At 41.2% G+C, this 20,788-nt stretch overlaps 1 protein-coding gene across 3 annotated transcripts in view; it reads left to right on the top strand.

Annotated features, from left to right (window-relative positions):
- Nucleotides 1-8,378, top strand: part of LOC127515498 (acyl-CoA dehydrogenase family member 11-like) — a 15,725-nt gene extending 7,347 nt beyond the window's left edge. The window contains exons 6-15 of one of the 3 annotated variants that reach the window (XR_007930830.1): nt 2,684-2,833; nt 2,909-3,003; nt 3,092-3,191; nt 3,265-3,405; nt 4,064-4,156; nt 5,210-5,317; nt 5,437-5,611; nt 6,555-6,621; nt 6,700-6,905; nt 7,606-8,378. Coding sequence is in view for 2 of the 3 variants with exons in the window: in XM_051899200.1 (XP_051755160.1) it covers nt 2,684-2,833; nt 2,909-3,003; nt 3,092-3,191; nt 3,265-3,405; nt 4,064-4,156; nt 5,210-5,317; nt 5,437-5,611; nt 6,555-6,621; nt 6,700-6,789; nt 7,606-7,666 (1,080 nt within the window). In the remaining variant the exon portion in view is untranslated. Of the gene's footprint in view, nt 1-2,683; nt 2,834-2,908; nt 3,004-3,091; nt 3,192-3,264; nt 3,406-4,063; nt 4,157-5,209; nt 5,318-5,436; nt 5,612-6,554; nt 6,622-6,699; nt 7,551-7,605 lie in introns of those variants that run through there. The other 2 variants (XM_051899200.1, XM_051899211.1) reach the window with 2 other exon arrangements.
- The last annotated feature ends 12,410 nt before the right edge of the window (nt 8,379-20,788 follow it).

Raw genomic sequence — 20,788 nt, forward strand, 5'->3', positions numbered from 1 at the left:
AGCAGCCGCTGGACCTCCCTGGTCATCAGGATTTCCAGTTGGGATAGACCCGGATGTGTTTGTCCACTGTGACAATGTCTGTGCAGTTCTTTATGTAACACAAGACAGTGTCTGTAAACACCTCCAGATCCTGGTGTTCAAAAATATCCCAGCTGGTTCTGTCAAAGCTGATTGAAGTCCTTGGCTATTATATGCACGGCTGTAGGCTAATGCTGCTATACAAGTGTCCGAGAGCTGAGTTAGCATTATCATCATGACCACAGCAAACTCCTTCGGAAGGTAAAAAGGCCTGAATTTAACAGTCACATACGTCAGGTCCGGGGAGCGAGTGACTGGCTACAGTCGCTATGTTAGTGCACCAGTTGTTATGGACGTACACACACAGTCCCCAGTCACTGGTCCTATCATGACGCTGTACCGTGTAGCCTGTTAGCTCGATAGCAGAGTCCGGAATGGATGAACGTAGCCAGGTTTCAGTAACGAGCGTGCAATGCAGCTGTCCCTGACGACGATGTTCTTTGCAGCCTGTAGCCTCAGTTCATTCATTTTATTTGAGATGGATCTTGCGTTGATGAGGAAAAGGCTAGGAAGTGGTGGTTTGTGTGGCATCTTACATAGCCTCGATAGCATGCCACCCCTGCAGCCTCGCCTTTGTTTCCTCTCCCTGCGCCACCTCCGCCTCCTTCCCACAGGGATGATAATCCATGGAGAGTCGGGACTCCTTGCTACATCCACCGGTATGTTGTGAGAGCGGAGAAACTCTGCTGTAATACTCCTCTCGCTCGTGCCAGCCATCAACGTTGTTTGCCCAACAGAATACAGGTGCTGGTCATATAATTAGAATATCATCAAAAAGTTGATTTATTTCACTAATTCCATTCAAAAAGTGAAACTTGTATATTATATTCATTCATTACACACAGACTGATATATTTCAAATGTTTATTTCTTTTAATTTTGATGATTATAACTGACAACTAAGGAAAATCCCAAATTCAGTATCTCAGAAAATTAGAATATTACTTAAGACCAATACAAAGAAAGGATTTTTAGAAATCTTGGCCAACTGAAAAGTATGAACATGAAAAGTATGAGCATGTACAGCACTCAATACTTAGTTGGGGCTCCTTTTGCCTGAATTACTGCAGCAATGCGGCGTGGCATGGAGTCGATCAGTCTGTGGCACTGCTCAGGTGTTATTAGAGCCCAGGTTGCTCTGATAGTGGCCTTCAGTTCTTCTGCATTGTTGGGTCTGGCATATCGCATCTTCCTCTTCACAATACCCCATAGATTTTCTATGGGGTTAAGGTCAGGCGAGTTTGCTGGCCAATTAAGAACAGGGATACCATGGTCCTTAAACCAGGTACTGGTAGCTTTGGCACTGTGTGCAGGTGCCAAGTCCTGTTGGAAAATGAAATCTGCATCTCCATAAAGTTGGTCAGCAGCAGGAAGCATGAAATGCTCTAAAACTTCCTGGTATACGGCTGCATTGACCTTGGACCTCAGAAAACACAGTGGACCAACACCAGCAGATGACATGGCACCCCAAACCATCACTGACTGTGGAAACTTTACACTGGACCTCAAGCAACGTGGATTGTGTGCCTCTCCTCTCTTCCTCCAGACTCTGGGACCCTGATTTCCAAAGGAAATGCAAAATTTACTTTCATCAGAGAACATAACTTTGGACCACTCAGCAGCAGTCCAGTCCTTTTTGTCTTTAGCCCAGGCGAGACGCTTCTGACGCTGTCTGTTGTTCAAGAGTGGCTTGACACAAGGAATGCGACAGCTGAAACCCATGTCTTGCATACGTCTGTGCGTAGTGGTTCTTGAAGCACTGACTTCAGCTGCAGTCCACTCTTTGTGAATCTCCCCCCACATTTTTGAATGGGTTTTGTTTCACAATCCTCTCCAGGGTGCGGTTATCCCTATTACTTGTACACTTTTTTCTACCACATCTTTTCCTTCCCTTCGCCTCTCTATTAATGTGCTTGGACACAGAGCTCTGTGAACAGCCAGCCTCTTTTGCAATGACCTTTTGTGTCTTGCCCTCCTTGTGCAAGGTGTCAATGGTCGTCTTTTGGACAACTGTCAAGTCAGCAGTCTTCCCCATGATTGTGTAGCCTACAGAACTAGACTGAGAGACCATTTAAAGGCCTTTGCAGGTGTTTTGAGTTAATTAGCTGATTAGAGTGTGGCACCAGGTGTCTTCAATATTGAACCTTTTCACAATATTCTAATTTTCTGAGATACTGAATTTGGGATTTTCCTTAGTTGTCAGTTATAATCATCAAAATTAAAAAAATAAACATTTGAAATATATCAGTCTGTGTGTAATGAATGAATATAATATACAAGTTTCACTTTTTGAATGGAATTAGTGAAATAAATCAACTTTTTGATGATATTCTAATTATATGACCAGCACCTGTATAGTGAGAGTGAGATAAAACAAAGCACTGAAAGTGAGAGCACTGAGCCGCGGTGTTCATGCGCGCCAGCCTCTTGGATCCTTGGATCTTGGAACTTACGATTACTGTTAGATTTTCTGCAGCATTATCCAGTAGCCTAGATTTTAAAAAAAGTCTTCTGTCTGTCCATCTTTCTGTCTGTTGGTCTGTCCATCCATCCGTCCATCTGTCTGTCTCTCTCTCTTTTTGTCCGTCTGTTTGTCTGTCTGTAGGGCAGCAGGGGTCTGTCTCTGTTCCTGGCGGACGTCTGGGACTCTGACGGCTCGTCTAACGGGATTGAGGTTCAGAGGCTGAAGGATAAGCTGGGTACGCGGCAGATGCCGACGGCGGAGCTGCTGCTGGACGGCATGAACGCGCGTCTGGTAAAACTCACACACTCACACGCGTCCATCCAGCCGCTGAGTATCAGAGTAACTGTGGTTTCTGTCTGTCTACAGCTGTCAGAGGAGGGGCGCGGCGTGGCCTCCATCGCCAACATGCTGACCATCACTCGCATTTACAATACCGTGTGTGCGGTGGCCGCCATGAGGAGGTGATTATACGACACACTCATCGTCATACACACAGCAGAGACAATGTCAGTAAATGTGTGTGTGTGTGTGTGTGTGTGTGTGTCTCAGGATCGTTCATCTGTGCAGGGAATATGCATGTAAGCGCTCTGCGTTTGGGAAGCTGCTGAAAGATCATGCGCTGCACGTGCAAACACTCAGCAGGATGGAGGTAAACACACACACACTCTCACACACACACACACTGTTTGCTGTGCTGCCACTCATGAAGTGTGTGAGTTCAGGTGGAGACTCGCGCTGCGTTTCTGCTGGTGATGGAAGTGTGTCGTCTGTTGGGCCGCGAGGAGAACCGGAGCGCCAGTGAGAGAGAAACACTCCTGCTGAGACTGCTGACGCCCGTCGCCAAACTCTACACCGCTAAACAGGTCACTCACACACACACACACACACACTCACACACACACACTCACACACACACACTCACACTCACACACACACACACACACACACACACACACACACTCACACACACACACTCACACACACACACACACACTCACACACACACTCACACACACACACACACACACACTCACACACACACTCACACACACACACACACACACACACTCACACACACACTCACACACACACACACACACTCACACACACACACACTCACACACACACACACACACACACACACAAATTTCCTATTTCATTATTTCATAAATTTCATTATATATGACATACTATATTATTAATAGTAGTAATTTCTAATGTCATAATGAATATACAAATTAATTTTTTTATTATATAATTTAAACTGGCCCTCTGATTTAAACACTGTTTAGATGGGCGTGTCTGCTTTAAGACTTCAGTGTAAATGCCCAGTGCTGTGATTGGCTAACATCTCTGCATATGAAATAAGCATTACATGTTTAACTCTTTTGAAAACTTTTAGTTTCATTTGAGGCAATACAGTACAATCCCCTTGTATATGTCAAAAGATCAGTTTTTTTCATGTGTGTGCTTGTGTGTGTGTGTGTGTGTGTGCGTGTGTGTGTGTGTGTGTGTCGTCAGGCGGTGTCTGTGGTGTCCGAGGGTCTGGAGTCTTTCGGCGGTCAGGGTTACATCGAGGACACTGGGCTTCCCTCCATGCTGCGCGACGCTCAGGTGAATCACCTTCATGCGTGTGTGACATCATCATCTGTGTGTGTGTGTGTGTGACATCATCAGTGTGTGTGACAGCATCAACCGTGTGTGACATCATCGTGTGTGTGTGTGACATCATCAGCACTGACGCTGATCATGTGTTTCCTGCACTACACCTGCATCATTTCCTCTGATGTGCTTCTAGTCGGGTCAGATGCTCTTTCGGCCCAGCAGATGGCAGCACACGCGTGACACACGAATCAGTGTGATCTTTACACTCACGTACAACAGTATCACACACACCTTTACTCGCTCTCCATAGACTTGTGTTTATATACAGCTAGTAATAAATACTGTATGCTAAGCCTAAACACACACACACACAGAGCTGTAATGATCGGTCAGTGAGTGTTAAGGCAGGCTCGTGTCGGTCCAGTGCTGTAGAATCACACACACGTCTCTCCAACACATAACGATGCGTAGCATGATTGATCCGCTGTCGCTTCACGTCCGGTGGGAATGAATAACTGTAATGAAGGCTCGACACACACACGGGTCGGACAGACAAGATCTGAAACCACAAATGAATGTAGTTCTGTATATTATTAATGCTACGCTTCGCTCCTGTGCTTTGTGCTGGGTTTTCTAAGCTACACTGGATTGGATCAGATACTCTTACTGTCACCAAACCTGGATTACCAGAGCTGAGAATCACAGTTATTATCCTCAACTAAAAATAAAAACATGAAATGAACAACATTTCTCATTTTCATTTAGTTTGAACTTGAAATACTAAAATAACTAAACCTAAAATAAAAATGAAACTTGAAAAATGAAAAACTATATATATATATCAAAATAAAATTAGTCAAATATAATAACTGATATTTTGTATCAAAGGAATCCCAATCTTACTAAAATGTTTTGAACAACACATACTAGCTGTTTGATCCAGACTGGATTACGTTATCTAATCTGCTCAGAATCTTTTTTTGAATCTGTGTGTGTGTGTGTGTGTGTGTGTGTGTGTGTGTGTGTGTGTGTGTGTGTGTGTGTGTGTGTTTCTGTCTGTAGGTGTTGAGTATTTGGGAGGGAACCACGAATGTTTTGTCTCTGGATGTTCTGCGCTCTATTTCGAAGTCCTCTGGGTCGGTTCTCCAGGCGTTCTTCAGTGACACTGAAGTGAGAACAAACTCACACACTTGATGCTTCAGTCCTGAATCATTATTGTTTTGTATTGATTGTAAAGTGAGCTGGTACTGCTAATGTGTGTGTGTGTGTGTGTGTGTGTGTGTGTGCAGGAGCGTCTGCTGGCAGCTGAAGCGTCTCCCGCTCTGCGTCCGGCGCTAACATCTCTCCGTACGTCTCTCTCGGCTTTGATGCATTTCTGTCAGACAGCGGCAGCGTCTCGACCCGCGGGATATCTGGAGCTGTCAGCGAGAGACCTGGCCTACAGCCTCGCACGTGTCTACATGGGTACAACATACACACACGTTACGTGTTACACATGTAACACACACACACGTGTAACGCACACGTGTACATTACACACATGTACATGCAACTAACACATATGTACATGTAACACGTATACGTCACTCACAGACATGCGCACACATGTACATGTAACACACAGACACGCACACACGTGTACGTGTAACACACATGTATGTTACACACATATGTACATGTAACTAACACACACACACGTACATGTAACACATGTGTATGTTACACACAGATATGTACGTTACACACAGACACACACATGTACACGTAACACACGCACACACACACACACACACACCGCACACACTTTCTTGTACATCTATCTTTGTGAAGATCTTCTGCCTGTGTAAACTTAGAAAAAATAGTGAGTTAACAATGTCTTTTGTTTGGATTAGATTCTCAGTCATAGTTTTGACTCGTCCCTTTTCTTAAAAATGATTTAAAGGCCGAAATGTGAGGTTTGTGATGTCATAAAACATATTTCTGCATTATTTGAACTAAGTTGTTTTTACAGTCATTTTATGGTTTGTATCTTACGATATTAATTGTATTTGTGCAGGTCTTAAAAACCCTGAAATTTTATTTTAAAACCCTGCAGATTCCCTGTTTACAGAAAATCATGATGTTTATAATATCTTAATGTCTTCATGCCTTACAGTCATATTCATCAGATTAGAGCTGTGTGATATTAGAGTTACATTTACACGTTATATAGTCAAATGTAAATCTTAGACAAACTAAATGTAGCTGTTGATCTGAGAAACTGTTAAATTATTAATGATGTGTTGATGGGACAGTATTGACAGTGTGTGATCAATACTTACACATGCTGATGTAAATGAGGCTGATTAATTAACAGTGAGATGATGATGTGGAAGCGTCTCATTCAGTTCAATCCGTGTGACGACAGGAGCGCTGCTGGTGGATCACGCCGCATGGGAGCACGCCACACACACCGACGTCTACGCGGCTCTGAGGTGAGAGAGAGTGTGTGTGAGAGACGGTGTGTATGATATCAATCTTGTGTAACGTGTGTGTGTGTGTGTGTGATTCAGGTGGTGTGATCAGGATTTGTGTCCAGTGGTCAGTCGAGACGCTGCAGGTTGTTTTGACCCACAGACGACAGCAATGGATTCAGCGCTGGTGTACGACGGCCTGAAGCCTTAAACACACACACACACACACACACACTCTCACACACACACATTATATTGATTGTGACGCTCCGCTGAGGCTCGAGTTCATCAAGCATTTGATCGCAGTAGGTTTGGCTTTCATGTCAGCAGTTACTCGCATATATTGAAGATTTTTCTTTGAGATGTTTGAATTGTCTGTTTGTGATTTTAATTCTGTTGAATCGTTTTCTTCAGAAGTGCTGTGAACATTGTCGTTAAATAACTAAATAACAGCGACTGTCGACAGACTTGAAGAAACGTTCTTCTCTGTAAATATGAAGCTGATGTGATTGATCTCATATTCATTTCCATAAAACAAACACGACACGAATGTGTTCGGTGTGACGCACTGATTCCTGAAGGAAACACTTTTCAGTTTATTCTGTGCTTTGCCTGTTTAAAGAAAAAAGATTTAATCTCAAACCAGATTATTATGAGAATCCAGATGAAGAAAACGCTTCAGGAGGTCAGAGTTCATATCAGAGCAGCTTCATGAGAACCTGGTCTGTGATTTGTAGGTTTTTTCTAGCAGAAAACATGAAATCAAGACCGACAGTTTTTATGGAATATTGCAGTGTTTATTATAAATGATTTATTGTCCAATCAATTCCTCACAGACGAAATCAAGCCCCGCCCTACATGTGTTATGAGTATATACTGATGAAAGTTAACGGTTCTGATTAAAATGTCAAATGTAGCCTAAATTAAATGTTAACTAGCTTTAGAACAAATGTTGTTTTGTGTGTCAGTTGTATGGTGTTTAATGTTATTTGTCTCATTTTACAGAAGAGATCGTGCAGTGGTCGAGGTAATTGTTTGTGCGACTACAGCGATTGATTATGATTAGTGCCACATCACGACAGGGACGAGCGCGAGTCGTTCAGACGCTCGTGACGGACAGTACCGCTGCTCATGTTCTGTTATATGAGCCTCAAGATCAATAAACACCCTCATCAGCCTCCTCTTCCTCCGGTAAAGTTCATGTGTGTGCGCGACCTTCTGCAGCTCTTTCAGATGATCTGACCTTTCAGAGCGCCTGCCTCTGACCTTTGACCTGCCGTTAGCGTACAGACGCTTCATCATACTGCTGGTGTTCTGAGCGTCTCTCTCTTCAGGACCCAACGTGACATGAATCGCTTAAAACAGGAGCTTTCAAAGAGAACTAGAGCGAGCTTTACAAGAAAACACTACTTCAGTTTCCCACCTGATCTCACAGGAGAATTAAACTATGTTACAAGAGGAGATTTCGCATGGATTTGTACGAATTATCCACCAGTTCGCCAAAACAAAAAGTAGTTACGAACTGCTGCAAGACTGTTAAAATTTCACATTTAATTCAGTGTTACTTGCCGAGTGAAAATAGTCTCTACACCAAATCTATTTGTTTTATGTTTTTGACACATTTTTCCTCTGCGAATCTCATATTAATGAATCTCCTGAACTGCGTAAGACGACATACTAAGCTACTCAACTATCAGGCTGAATTAAGAGAAAGTGTTGTGGAGTTTGGATGATGTTCCTCAGAGAAATTACGCGCACAATAAAGGCACTGAATCATTGATGAGTCCTGCAGTAATCCAGTAGCGTCTGATAAGATCAGGAGGCGTCCGATGACGAGGACAGACGCCGGTGGAGCTCAGAGATCACAAAAGTCATGATGCCCTCAATTCAAACATCAGCACTGCTTCAGAGCACAGAAGAACTCGTTCAGAGTCCTGTGCTGAACGAGAGTATATGTGTGCAAGATATTAATAGAGTGTGTGTGTGTGTGTGTGTGTTTCAGGTTATGAACTCTCTTCACTCCCATCGATCAGAGAGTTCCAGACCAGCTGAGGCCGAAGAGCCGCCTGTCTCTCTGACTGTGTCTTTATCTCTCTCTCTCTCTCTCTCTCTCTCTCTCTCTCTCTCTCTCTCTCGTCTCTTTATCTGTTTCTCTCTCTCAGTTTTCAGTTTTAATTTAAGCGTGCTTTGATGGCAGGACATAATCATACTGAAAATGTTATCGTTGCACAAAAGATTTGTTTCACCGCAGCTCAGATTCATCATCTTTACAAAAAAGAGTTGCAAAATGAATGATAAAAACGACATGAACAAAATCTCGTTCTCTTCCAGATATTTTCTCACAATATTTCTTTTTCTTTAATGTTCAGTTCTTTCTCTTTCTTTTCCTTCTAATTTATTGATTTGATTTTAGTGACATGTATTCATTTGCACTGCTAAAAACTTAAATGATGTACTTCCTCAGCATTTCTGTTGTGTTTTCCAGCACAAATATCTAAACATTCTTAAATCAAGATACATTTACTGGAGAAGAGAAATGACTGAAGATATGAAGACTTGTTTACCGAAAAATGAATAAAATGAAGTGAGTTCATGGTTAAAACAAGAACAAATATGGAGTCAGAATAATACTCCTGTTTTCCCTTTGAATGAAGTTTGTTTTTCTGACTCCATTGGCAGATATTTGTTCTTGTTGTAAGCACAAATTTGCATCATTTTGACGCATTTTTCGTAAACAAGTCTTAATATCTTCAGTCATTTCTCTTCTCCAGTAAATGTATCTTGATTTAGGAATGTTTAGATATTTGTGCTGGAAAACAAGACAGAAACACTGAGGAAGAACATCATGTTTTTTGCAGTGTGATCAGAAACTTTGCTGCAGAAAGTGACTTAGCAAAGAGAACGATCATAAAGAATATTCCCGAGGTTTGACTTCGGTGATGTTTGCGTGTTTTCCGACCGTGCAGAAGGCCGGAGCATCTGTGATCCTCTGGTTCTGTATGGATCCGGCTCTCTTCAGCGCTCAGAGCTCAAGGTGACTTTGCTCTGAACGAAACTCTCTGAGCTGTGCTCTCTAAGGTCCTGTAGTGGCTGCAGTGCAGTAAACGCCTTTAATCCGGGAATAAGGGAAGAGTGGAAATGAAACTGATACAGGAGGACAAAAGCTTCTGTCTCTTCTGCGGCTGCGTGAAGCGTTTCCCGCGGGACGCACGCGAGTGTTTGCTTAGCATACGTCTGTAGTTAAGTAGATCGGGGAAGTCGGGCTGCGCGGTAATTATGGAACAAATTAAAACGAGGAAATGTATTTTAGTTGAGCTCCCTCCTCTGAGCGAGAGAGAAAGAAAAGAGTGGATGTGAAAATACAATCTGGAAATGAGAGAGCAATATCAAAGCGCTCCCTCGCTCCCCGACGCAATTACCCAGCATTCCCCTTCATTAGCGTTAACTGATCGCCGGCGCCGGGCCAGACGCGCGCAACCTCTGACCCCAGATCCTCACCCTCCGGCTCTCAGCTTTAAGGAAAGTTTGAAGGAATTATCAGGTCAGCTTTCCTGTCAGATTCCTCTGCTTTACACGAATGCTGATTTCTACTGCTGTACAGAGAGGCAGTCGAGCAAACACATGGACAAAATAAAAGACATATTTAAAACTCTTTTATTAATGTTTCAAAATCTTACTGAAATAATAAAGGAATTAATAGGAAATTATTTATTAATTTGTTTTATGTTACTTCAATATATGAACGAACGTTTTTTTTTATTATGCCAGATTAGAATGTGACAATATTTACATTACAAACATATACAAAAGCCAACAGTAAGTATAACTCTGGATAAGGTCTGGGATATCACAGCCCACTAGGGACCTGAGGTTAAATATACTGTAGTTAACTAGATTAAATTATACTCTTCCTAATCCCCTCCCCTCAGTCGTATAAACGTGTGGGTGGAAGTGTGCTGTTGTGGTTGGTCTCAGACAAAGAAGGTCAGCAGATTTATGAGAGATGACCAGGAGGGGTGTAGTTCTAGTGTTTCCATCGAGATGTATATTAGTACGATTTTCCAGGATGCAATTCCTTGATTTCCAGTTCATGAGGATAGTTTTCTTGGCGCCGCTAGAAGTAACTGCTTGTTTATGTCGTTTAGATTGATTATGGATGTGTCACCTAATAAACAAAGGGAGGGGGACATTGGGATGTGACATCCCATAAGGACAGATAGTGATTTGGTTACATTTCCCAGAATTCTTTAATTGGGGTGCAATAGCAAAGGGAGCATATGTGTCTGGGTTATTTTGTGTGCAATGTGAACACGTTTTTGAAGTGAATCCCATTTTACACAATTTCCATCCAGTTAGGTGAGATCTATGAATTACCTTATACTGTATGAGTTGTAAGTTGGCATTATTTGTCATGAAGTAAATATTTTTACAGATTTGTGTCCAGAAATCAGCATCAAGAGTAATGGATAAAACTGTTTCCCATTTAGCATATGGTAAGAATAGTGTGTTATCTGATTTTGATATTATTCTGTATATTTTGGACAGTAGTTTCTTTGAGGAGGGTATATTAATTAGCTCTGAGATAGGAGGTGAAAGGTCTAGGTTAATGGTCCGAGTATTGATTTTTGATTGAATAGATGATTTGATTTGTAGATATTCCAAAAAAACATTTACTCCTGATGTTGTACTTCTGGACCAAGTGAGAAAACGAGGCCAGATTATTATTATGAAACACGTGTTGAAGTTGTGCGATGCCCTTTTCTGCCCATGTGTGTAAGTTAAGTGGCTTCTTGTCGACAGTGAAATCTGGGTTATTCCAAATGGAGGTGTGTTTAGATGTATTTAGATGGTGGTTTGTGATTTGGTGAAATTTCCACCAGGCTGCAGAGATGCTGCTATTGTTGCTTTGAAACAGGGGTGTTTTGTGATTGTCTCACTTTAGAACGATAGATCTGAAATCATACTTTGTAATCATACTTTAGATCTAATATTGTCACATGGAAATAAAAAGAAATAAACCTTAAACTTTAGACATTTCCAAACAGCACTGCAGTAATGACTTTATGAACTTCTTTATTTACTAAAATTATAACCATGCAACAGTCTACTACAGTATCGCATCAGGTGTCGTGCTATAGACCCCCTGAGGAACATTTCCACTCATTCACTGCTTTAGGAGAGGAAGAATTGTCTAAACTTGTTAAATCATCAAAATCAACAACATGTATGTTAGACCCTATACCGACTAAGCTATTGAAAGAAATGCTTCCAGAGGTCAAAGATCCTCTTAATATTATTAACTCAGCATTTTCATTAGGATACGTACCGAAAACTTTACAGTGAAAACTGGTATATAATTTTGGCTGCACAGCAGCTCTTAAAGAAAATGCTGTCAATGTCCATCTTAAGTAAATTCAGTATTGATTCATTCTGTTATAAGAATCAATAGTTATTAATTTATTTAATTTATGTATATCAGCACTGGAGTAAACAGTGATGTCATCATCCAGCTCAGTTCAGTTCTCATACAATGGTGTCAATGCAGGAGATCAAAACACTGCTGAATATCCCCAACTAAGCAAGCCAAAGGCGACAGCGGCAAGGAACCCAAACTCCAACAGGTGACATCAGGTGGCAAATAGGTGTTAAAATGGAGAAAAAAACCTTGGGAGAAACCAGGCTCAGTCGGGTGGTCAGTTCTCCTCTGGCCAACAGTGAACAGTGCTTGATTATGATTCAGGTAGCTATCATAACTCCAATGGGATCGTAACAGTCAAAGTATTTATACCAGTTCCATCCAGCTGAGGATTGTATTCATCACGCCGGTACGGACGGTTTGTTGAGGAACTGTGCCACTGGCTGTCGTGTCAATGAGGCCTTCACAGGGGATGATCTAGTTGACTCAATCTCTGCTGACACTTCAGGGCTGCGTTGTGGTCGTGTCAAGGCGCAGGTCCTCGATCTCACCTGGATACGGCCCGGATCCGGCTGACTACGGTAAACCTCGGGATAAACAGAGAGACTAATATTAGCGTAGATGCCATTCTTCTTCTGATGTAACGAGTACATCTGGTGTTATAGGAAGTGTTCCCGGTTCCGGCTGACCTAATTTATGCAGCCTAACAATCCTTTAACGGATTTGAAAACATAAATCATCGCAGCTATGTTCCTTTTTTAGAAAGAAATGGTATCTGTGAGGATTTCCAGTCAGGATTTAGACCGTACCATAGTACTGAGACTGCTCTCATTAGAGTTACTAATGATTTGCTCTTATCATCAGATCGTGGTTGTATCTCTCTATTAGTGTTACTGGATCTTAGTGCTGCATTTGACACTATTGATCACAATATTCTTTTAAATAGACTCGAAAATTATATTGGCATTAGTGGAATTGCATTGTCATGGTTCAAATCATACTTATCTGACCGTTATCAGTTTGTAGTAGTAAACGAAGACATGTCATATCGATCACAAGTTCAATATGGAGTGCCGCAGGGCTCAGTACTAGGACCGTTACTGTTCACTCTGTACATGCTACCCTTGGGAGATATCATTAGGAAGCATGGCGTTAGTTTTCACTGTTACGCTGATGATACTCAGCTCTATATTTCTTCGCGCCCTGACGAAACTTGCCAATTCACAAAATTAACGGAATGCATAGCTGATATAAAAAAATTGGATGACCAGTAATTTCCTACTACTAAATTCAGAAAAAACAGAGATCCTAATTTTTGGACCAAAAACTTCTTCACGTAATAACCTAGAATATTGTCTAACACTTGATGGCTGCTCTGTTAAGTCTTCGTCGTCAGTTAGGAACCTAGGTGTGCTCTTTGATACCAATCTTTCATTTGAAGGCCATGTTTCTAGCATCTGTAAAACCGCATTCTTCCATCTTAAAAATATATCTAAACTACGACATATGCTCTCAATGAAAAATGCAGAACAGTTAGTTCATGCGTTCATGACCTCAAGGCTAGATTACTGTAACACTCTACTGGGTGGTTGTTCCGTTCGCCTGTTAAACAAACTAAAGCTCGTACAAAATGCAGCAGCTAGAGTTCTTACTAGAACCAGGAAGTATGGCCATATTAGCCCAGTTCTGTCAACACTGCATTGGCTTCCTTTTAAACATCGTATAGATTTTAAAATCTTGCTAATTACTTACAAAGCACTAAATGGTTTAGCTCCCTAGTACCTGAGCGAGCTCCTAATTCATTATAGTCCTTCACGTCTATTGCGATCTCAGAATTCAGGCCAGCTGATAATACCTAGAATATCAAAATCAACCGCAGGCGGTAGATGCCTTCTCCTGTTTGGCACCTAAACTCTGGAACAATCTTCCTAGCATTGTTCGGGAAGCAGACACACTCTGTCAGTTTAAATCTAGATTAAAAACACATCTGTTTAAGCTTACATACACATAACACATTATCTATTTCTATAATTCAAATCATGTAAATTGTTAGGCTGCATAGATTAGGTCAGCTGGAACCGGGAACACTTCCAATAACACCTGATGTACTCGTTACATCAGAAGAAGAATGGGGTCTACGCTAATATTAGTCTCTCTCTGTTTATCTCGAGATTTGCCGTAGTCTGCCAGATCCCGGCCGTATCCAGATCAGATGAAGGACCTGCGTCTTGACACGACCACAACACAAAGGTGACTTGACTTGAAGCATACCATTGTTGATCGCTAGATAAAAATGCAACATATATATGTTAAAATGTTAAAAATCTATGGCCCGGTTTCACAGCCTGGGCTTAGCCCAAGCCAGGATTAGGCCTTAGTTCAATTAGGATATTTAAGTAGCTTTTATAAACGTACACTAGAAAAAACTTTACTTGTGTGCATCTTGAGACAAAACAATGACACTGACATATTTTAAGATATGTCAGTACAAGTTGCTTTCAGTTAAAACAGCTCAAACATGCGTTTTAGTCTGGGACTAGCTTAAACCTGGTCTGTGAAACCAGGGGTTAATATATGAATTAGCAAGACTGCTGTAGAACAGTGTTCATTGTTAACTGGTGTCAGCCATATTGTGAACTGTTACTCAGCTCAATAATAAAGTGGTGCAAAAATGAACTGAAACAAACCTTAATAAAACATTGGACGTGTAATGGAAGCGGCGCACTGTGCCTTCCATTATTTATCAATTCATGTGAAATGTATGAAATGGAAATCTTTGTTTTGCTTCACACACATGGAAAGCAATTTGGGCGCACCGTGGTCACTATGGAGATGATCCGATCTGATCCGAGTTCAGCTTCTGTCATAGAGAAACAAACGACTGTCGCATTACCGGAATATCATCGATCCAGCGCGACTGTAGGACATTACCGATCTCATGAATCATTCACACACACGCTGCGGCCCTGAAACGCTATAGTGGCTGCTAGTGTGTGTGTTTCATGTGTGGCATGATGTGTGTGTGTGTATGTGTTCTTCATTTGCTTCATATCTTCGTTCTGATTCTCTCACACATTCAGTGACTTATCAAAGCAGCAGCACGTCTGTTCATTACCGCCGCAGAGCCTTTAAAACAGAGATAGAGAGAAACACACACTTACACACACTCACACATACTCAGGAGGAGCAAATAAGTGAGTGTGATAAGCAGGAAGAGGACAGTGATGAAAGAGGTCGAAAACTGTGTGTGTGTGTGTGTGTGTGTGTGTGTGTTTAAACACTGGATACAATACAGTGTGTGTGAAACCAGTGGAAGAGAACACACCTGGAGCGTCCTGCAGGCCTGTGTGTGTGTGTGTGTGTGTGTGTGTCTGTCGTGCTTCGGTGTCGATTAAAAATAATCTGTCGATTGCTTCAGCGGTTGCCATGGTGACGTGTGTCTCCACTAGCAGTACGTTCCCATGGTGACGCCTGTAAATGACAGATGAGACGTGTTGCATGTGTGTGTGAGACTCACATGAGCGTCATCAGAGCATTAGAACACACACACACACACACACACACACAATAATAACAAAACCTGAAGCAGCTGAAGGGATGCAGCACACAGTTCTAGACAGCAGCTCAACACACACACACACACACACACACACAAACACACACTGCGCCGTCAGGCATCTCTGTGGAAACAAACAGCTCATTATGCATCTGAGTGCAGATTGATGGAGAAGCTCTGCAGACTGATGCGTATCACACACACACACACACACAGAGTAATGTAATTCATCAGTCTGATCTCTCTCTCTCTCTCTCTCTCTCTGTCTGTGTGTGTTTACACTCTCCATCACGCAGCGCTGCATTACTCAAACTCGTCTTCAGCCCACGGGAACAAAACACATCCCGTCTCAATCACACACTCCAGTCCGGTCTAAACCAGATCAGCCCCGGGTTCAGACAGAGCCGAGTGAAGCATCTGCTCTCCGCTCGTTTGCCGTTATTACAGACAGAATCTTCTTGAAGTTGTAATTGTGTGGCTGTTTGTGATCTGATCCGCCGCTGCAGGCTCAGATCTGTGTGTGTGTTTTAAGAACCGTCGGCTAATAATAAAGGCTTTTTCCTCTCTGCAGAAAGGCTATTCATCTTGTATGCCCTTGTGAAGGTTTTTCTTGTCAAGGAGAGATGAAGAGAGAGAGAAAGAGAGAGAGAGGGAGAGAGGGAGGACAGGCTGAAGCTGCTGTATGTGAGAAACAGGATCTGGCTGATGTGAGATATGGAGAAGAGCTGGAGTTATCAGGAGCTCTCCAGTGAACAAAAGCCTCTTTAATAAAACACTGCTGCCAGAAACAGACAGACTATATCTATATCACACACCATCACCGTCCGCCGCATGAGAGACGCAAGCCAGAATTACACCATTAAACTAATCAAGGAACTGATTCGACGTGTGAACCGCGGCACGGACACCGATGAACCGCAGAAGCAGCTGTTCAGAGATTCACTGACCGTCATCGCTCGAATCCTTTTCAGCATTCAGAACAGTTTCACAACACAAAACACACTTTCGGAAGCTTTATTCTAAAGTTCTGTGGATGTTAAAGGTTTTGAAGCCAATAAAGAAGCTTTAGTTTTCAGCGTGGAATCTTTCCTCTCCACAAACGTTTCTTAAGATTATTAAAATGTTCTTCACACTAAGAAAGTGTTTGTTAGTGTCAAAGTGAAAACTGCGCTTTGAAAATATTGATGTCAGCTTTTGTTTAGTTTGGATTGCTTTGTCAAATAAACCTGGTGTTGTATGTTATGAATATTATCGGCTCCTTGACGAATTGCTTCTGTTCCTCTCTTATAAATCGCTTTGAATAAAAGCGTCTGCTGAATGCATAAATCTGTTAGTGTCTGTTCATTTCCTCACAAACAGACCAGTAAAAGCAGTGTCTCATGGACACTCTAGTTGTGTTTTGGTTTTGTTTTCTCTCTGTCTGATCAGTAATCTGTTTCCGGTGTTCCTTCCCGCCACTAATCAGTTTTCATGGACATTCATTTACCAAAGAGCAGTTATTAGTGTGTATTCAAGTTCCTCGAGTTTTCATTCTCTGTGCGGTAGTGTTGTGTAATACACACTCCAAAAAAAGCTGGGTTAAAAACAACCCAAAATATATGTTGGAAATTAAAAATCAGACACATAATTACTAGAGGTAACAATAATAATCAAAAGGTGAACATTTATTCATGAGCAATTTGATAATTGTTATTGTTTAATTATTATTTATTAAACTTATTAACAAACGTTCATTTATTAAACATATTAATAAATGCTCATTTCCAACATACTTTGGGTTCATTTTAAGCAAACAATACAGTCATTTTTAATCAATAGTTGAGTTAAATAAAACTACCCAGCAGGTTGAGCAAACATTTAACCCAATCGCTGGGTTTTCCATTTTTAACCCAACTTGGGTTGTTTTTACCCAGTGTTTTTAGGTTGCTGTCTGCCTGTGGATTTTTGTTTTATTTAATAAATATCCACTTTAATTTTGAAGCCTGAGCGTTTTCATCTTCATTGGACTTTGAAACGTTACACAGAGGAACTCTGGACTGTGACAGTAAAGATTATGAATATGAAGGACGGTCACTGGTGGTTTTCTGCTTTAGTCCAGCCTGTCCTTCCTCTCTCCTGATTGTGCTCGTCTTCTTCTTTTATAAAATAATTACCTGATACACTCTCGTTTTAAACTTAATTGTCTTGTGATTATGGCCGTGTGTGTGTGTGTGTGTGTGTGTGTGTGTGTGTTGGCCTGAGGGTCCAGTATCTCTACACCGCTATAATTCAGATTGCTCCACTGTCTAATTGCTTTCGATCGGTTTGCCCTGCCGTGTCATGTGATATTTTCTTCCCAGTATTTAACAGTGGACGACTTACTGATTAAATGCAAGCAGCGTGAAATCACCAAGACACACACACACACACACACAGCAGGACAGCGGAGGAATTCTACACACACTCACACACACACTTGAGGTTTAGCCAGCCGCCGCTGTGTCATGTTTTTTGTTGCTAAATGCTTTATTTTTATGTTCTGTGAAGTGTAAATTGGTGGTGGTGCTAAAAGAGTAAAATCATCCCCCTATATATATATGTATTTATATTTATACAGTACTTAACATGTACATTTGTACATAGGCCTTCTACCTCCATCTAAATGTGTTTTTCTTATTTTCCTACCTATTGAATTTTTCTATATGTATAGGTTTCTAGATGTTTTCTCCTTAATTCCACATGTTTAACTCTTTCTCTCTATTCTCTTGTGTTAGATATGTATGTAAGTACCTAGAGCTCCTGGAAACCATACCAGTTCCCTGTGTGCGTGTGCACGCTTCTGATTCTGATTCACATCGATCCAAATCTCTATGACTTTCTTTCTTCAGTGAAACATAAAGGACAATTATTGCTCATTTACATTTACAAGCAATTACATCAATTAATTGTGCTCACCACAGAAGTATTATCCTAAAAATATTATAAAAGTGCTTAATGTCTGAAGTCATTTGATAGTTTAGTTTGAGAAACAGACCTGTTTAATTAGTCGTTCAGTAATCATCATCTGTAAATTCAGCTCTGCTCTCGTTAGAGACGCGAGTCTGATTGTAAATGAATCCCTCTTTTGAGTCAGATCTTTACAACGAATTGGTTCTGTTCACAAAAATGATGTGTTCATGAATCAAAAACAGATCCAGTCTTCAACTCTCTGAATCAGTGATTAAAACTGGAGGAAGATATTATCAGCAAATAAACACATTTCAGTCAGTCCAAGAAGATGTGAAGTGCACAGGTCTTTTATGATGCTTTAATGGTAGTTTTGTGTTTGTTTTTTTAAGGTTTGAAGTTTTGTTTCAGTTGTGAAAAGAACAGGGAAATCTGCCTGCAAATGTTCACATTTGTGTTTCACAAAAGAAAGAAAGCCATGCAGGTTTGAGTACATGATAACAGAATGATGATTTTTTGTGTGAATGATGGCTTGAGTAATCCCTATCAGTCAATATGACAAATGTGTAATTCTCTCTATCACTGAATAAACAGCTAATAGTTCAGTATAACCTCCTCCAGCAGCATGTGGTGTTTCCAGTGAACATTCAGTGTCATTCCATGTCGACCGACGGCCTTCTCCAAATGTTACAGGGCTGCGACGTCGGAACGGTTCAAATTCTCCTGTGTATGTACATGAAGCGATTGTGGTTCTAGTCAGTAATCGATCCACCGAAGCTCATTGTGTGTGTGCTTCTCAGTGTCATATGAACTAATGGTTCACCTCAGCTCAGAGAATCAGCGATCTTCAGACATGATCACGTGTTTGAATGACAGGAAACCACGCTTCATCTAGAAAATAGAGAAATTCTCTCTGTTGGATGAAGATGCTCTGCTAAACGCAACTAGCCCTAAACCGAACCGCTGTTCTATTTGGAAGCTGAAAGAACATGTAGGGTTTTGATCATGGGATCAAAACCCTAATCAACACTGATTACATGAGGTGTCCCACAAGGCTCTATTTTGGGTCCTCTGCTTTTCTCTCTCTATATGCTTCTTCTAGGCTCTGTGTTTCAGAAGTACAGTGTAGCTTTTCATTGTTGTGCTGACGATACACAACTTTACCTTCTTGTTTTGAGGAAGTTAAATTATGGATGTCTGAACATTTCCTCAAGCTTAATGAGGATAAAACAGAGGCCTCTGCCTTTGGTTCTTCGTTGTATATCGCTGACCTTGAAAACCAGTTAAGTACTCTGTCTTTAACCTTGGATGGTAAAGTTAAAAATTGATTCTGACTTATTATTTGAAAATCAGATAAATGCTTTTTTCATATCAGGTTCATTGCCAAATTAAAACAGTTCCTCTCTCATAAAGACTTGCAAATAGTAATTCATGCACTTATCAGATCCCGGGTTGGATTACTGCAATGCCTTATATGAGGGTTTGTCTCAATCTACTGCTTCACACCTGTAATTAGCCCAAAATGCAGCAGCTAGACTTCTAACTGGCATATCACTCCTGTTGTTCCTTTCATTGGCTACCAGTTAGCTATAGAGTTGAATCTAAGCTCCTGCTGTATGTTTATAAAGCCTTGCATGGTCCAAACCTCAGAGTACATTGCTGATCTCCTTCAACCTCATTCTGTATATAGGCCTCTTCATTTTTCACATCTGTTATTTCTCTCTGTTCCTCGTTCCTGCTTGAAAACCAGGGGGGTGATCGGGCATTTTTAGTTGCAGCCCACAGGTTGTGAAATGCACTTCTGTTTTTTGTTAGGTCTTCCTCCACACTGGCCATATTTAAATCTAGGTTGAAGACATTTTTTTCTCTCTATAGCCTATGATGTTGTTTGAGATGTATAAGCATTTTGAGATGCTTTATAAATTAACTTGAACTTGATGGGATCATTTTATGGATTTAGTTTTCGTTTATTTATTTTGTTTTAATTATTTTTTTTAATTTTGATCTTCTCATTTACCTTCACTGTTTTTAATGGTGTGTTTATGAATTTCTGAGTTTGACTGCTCACTTTCATTATATCTCCTGCTGTGGTTCTGCCAGAACCCTCTGAAACCAGCTGAAAACCACACTGAGGTTTTGGTGACAAATATCACACCGCTCCACAAGACTTATACTGACATACAGGGAACATTTGAAAGAACTTTTTTTCTGATCCAAAGGAAACTAATCAAGTCTCTGTAGAACCATGTTCCCTAATCAACCGCTTTACCTGATTAGCTGTAACCCACTGA

This window comes from Ctenopharyngodon idella, chromosome 1, assembly GCF_019924925.1.
Source record: "Ctenopharyngodon idella isolate HZGC_01 chromosome 1, HZGC01, whole genome shotgun sequence".
In the NCBI taxonomy this organism is placed as follows: Eukaryota; Metazoa; Chordata; class Actinopteri; order Cypriniformes; family Xenocyprididae; genus Ctenopharyngodon; species Ctenopharyngodon idella.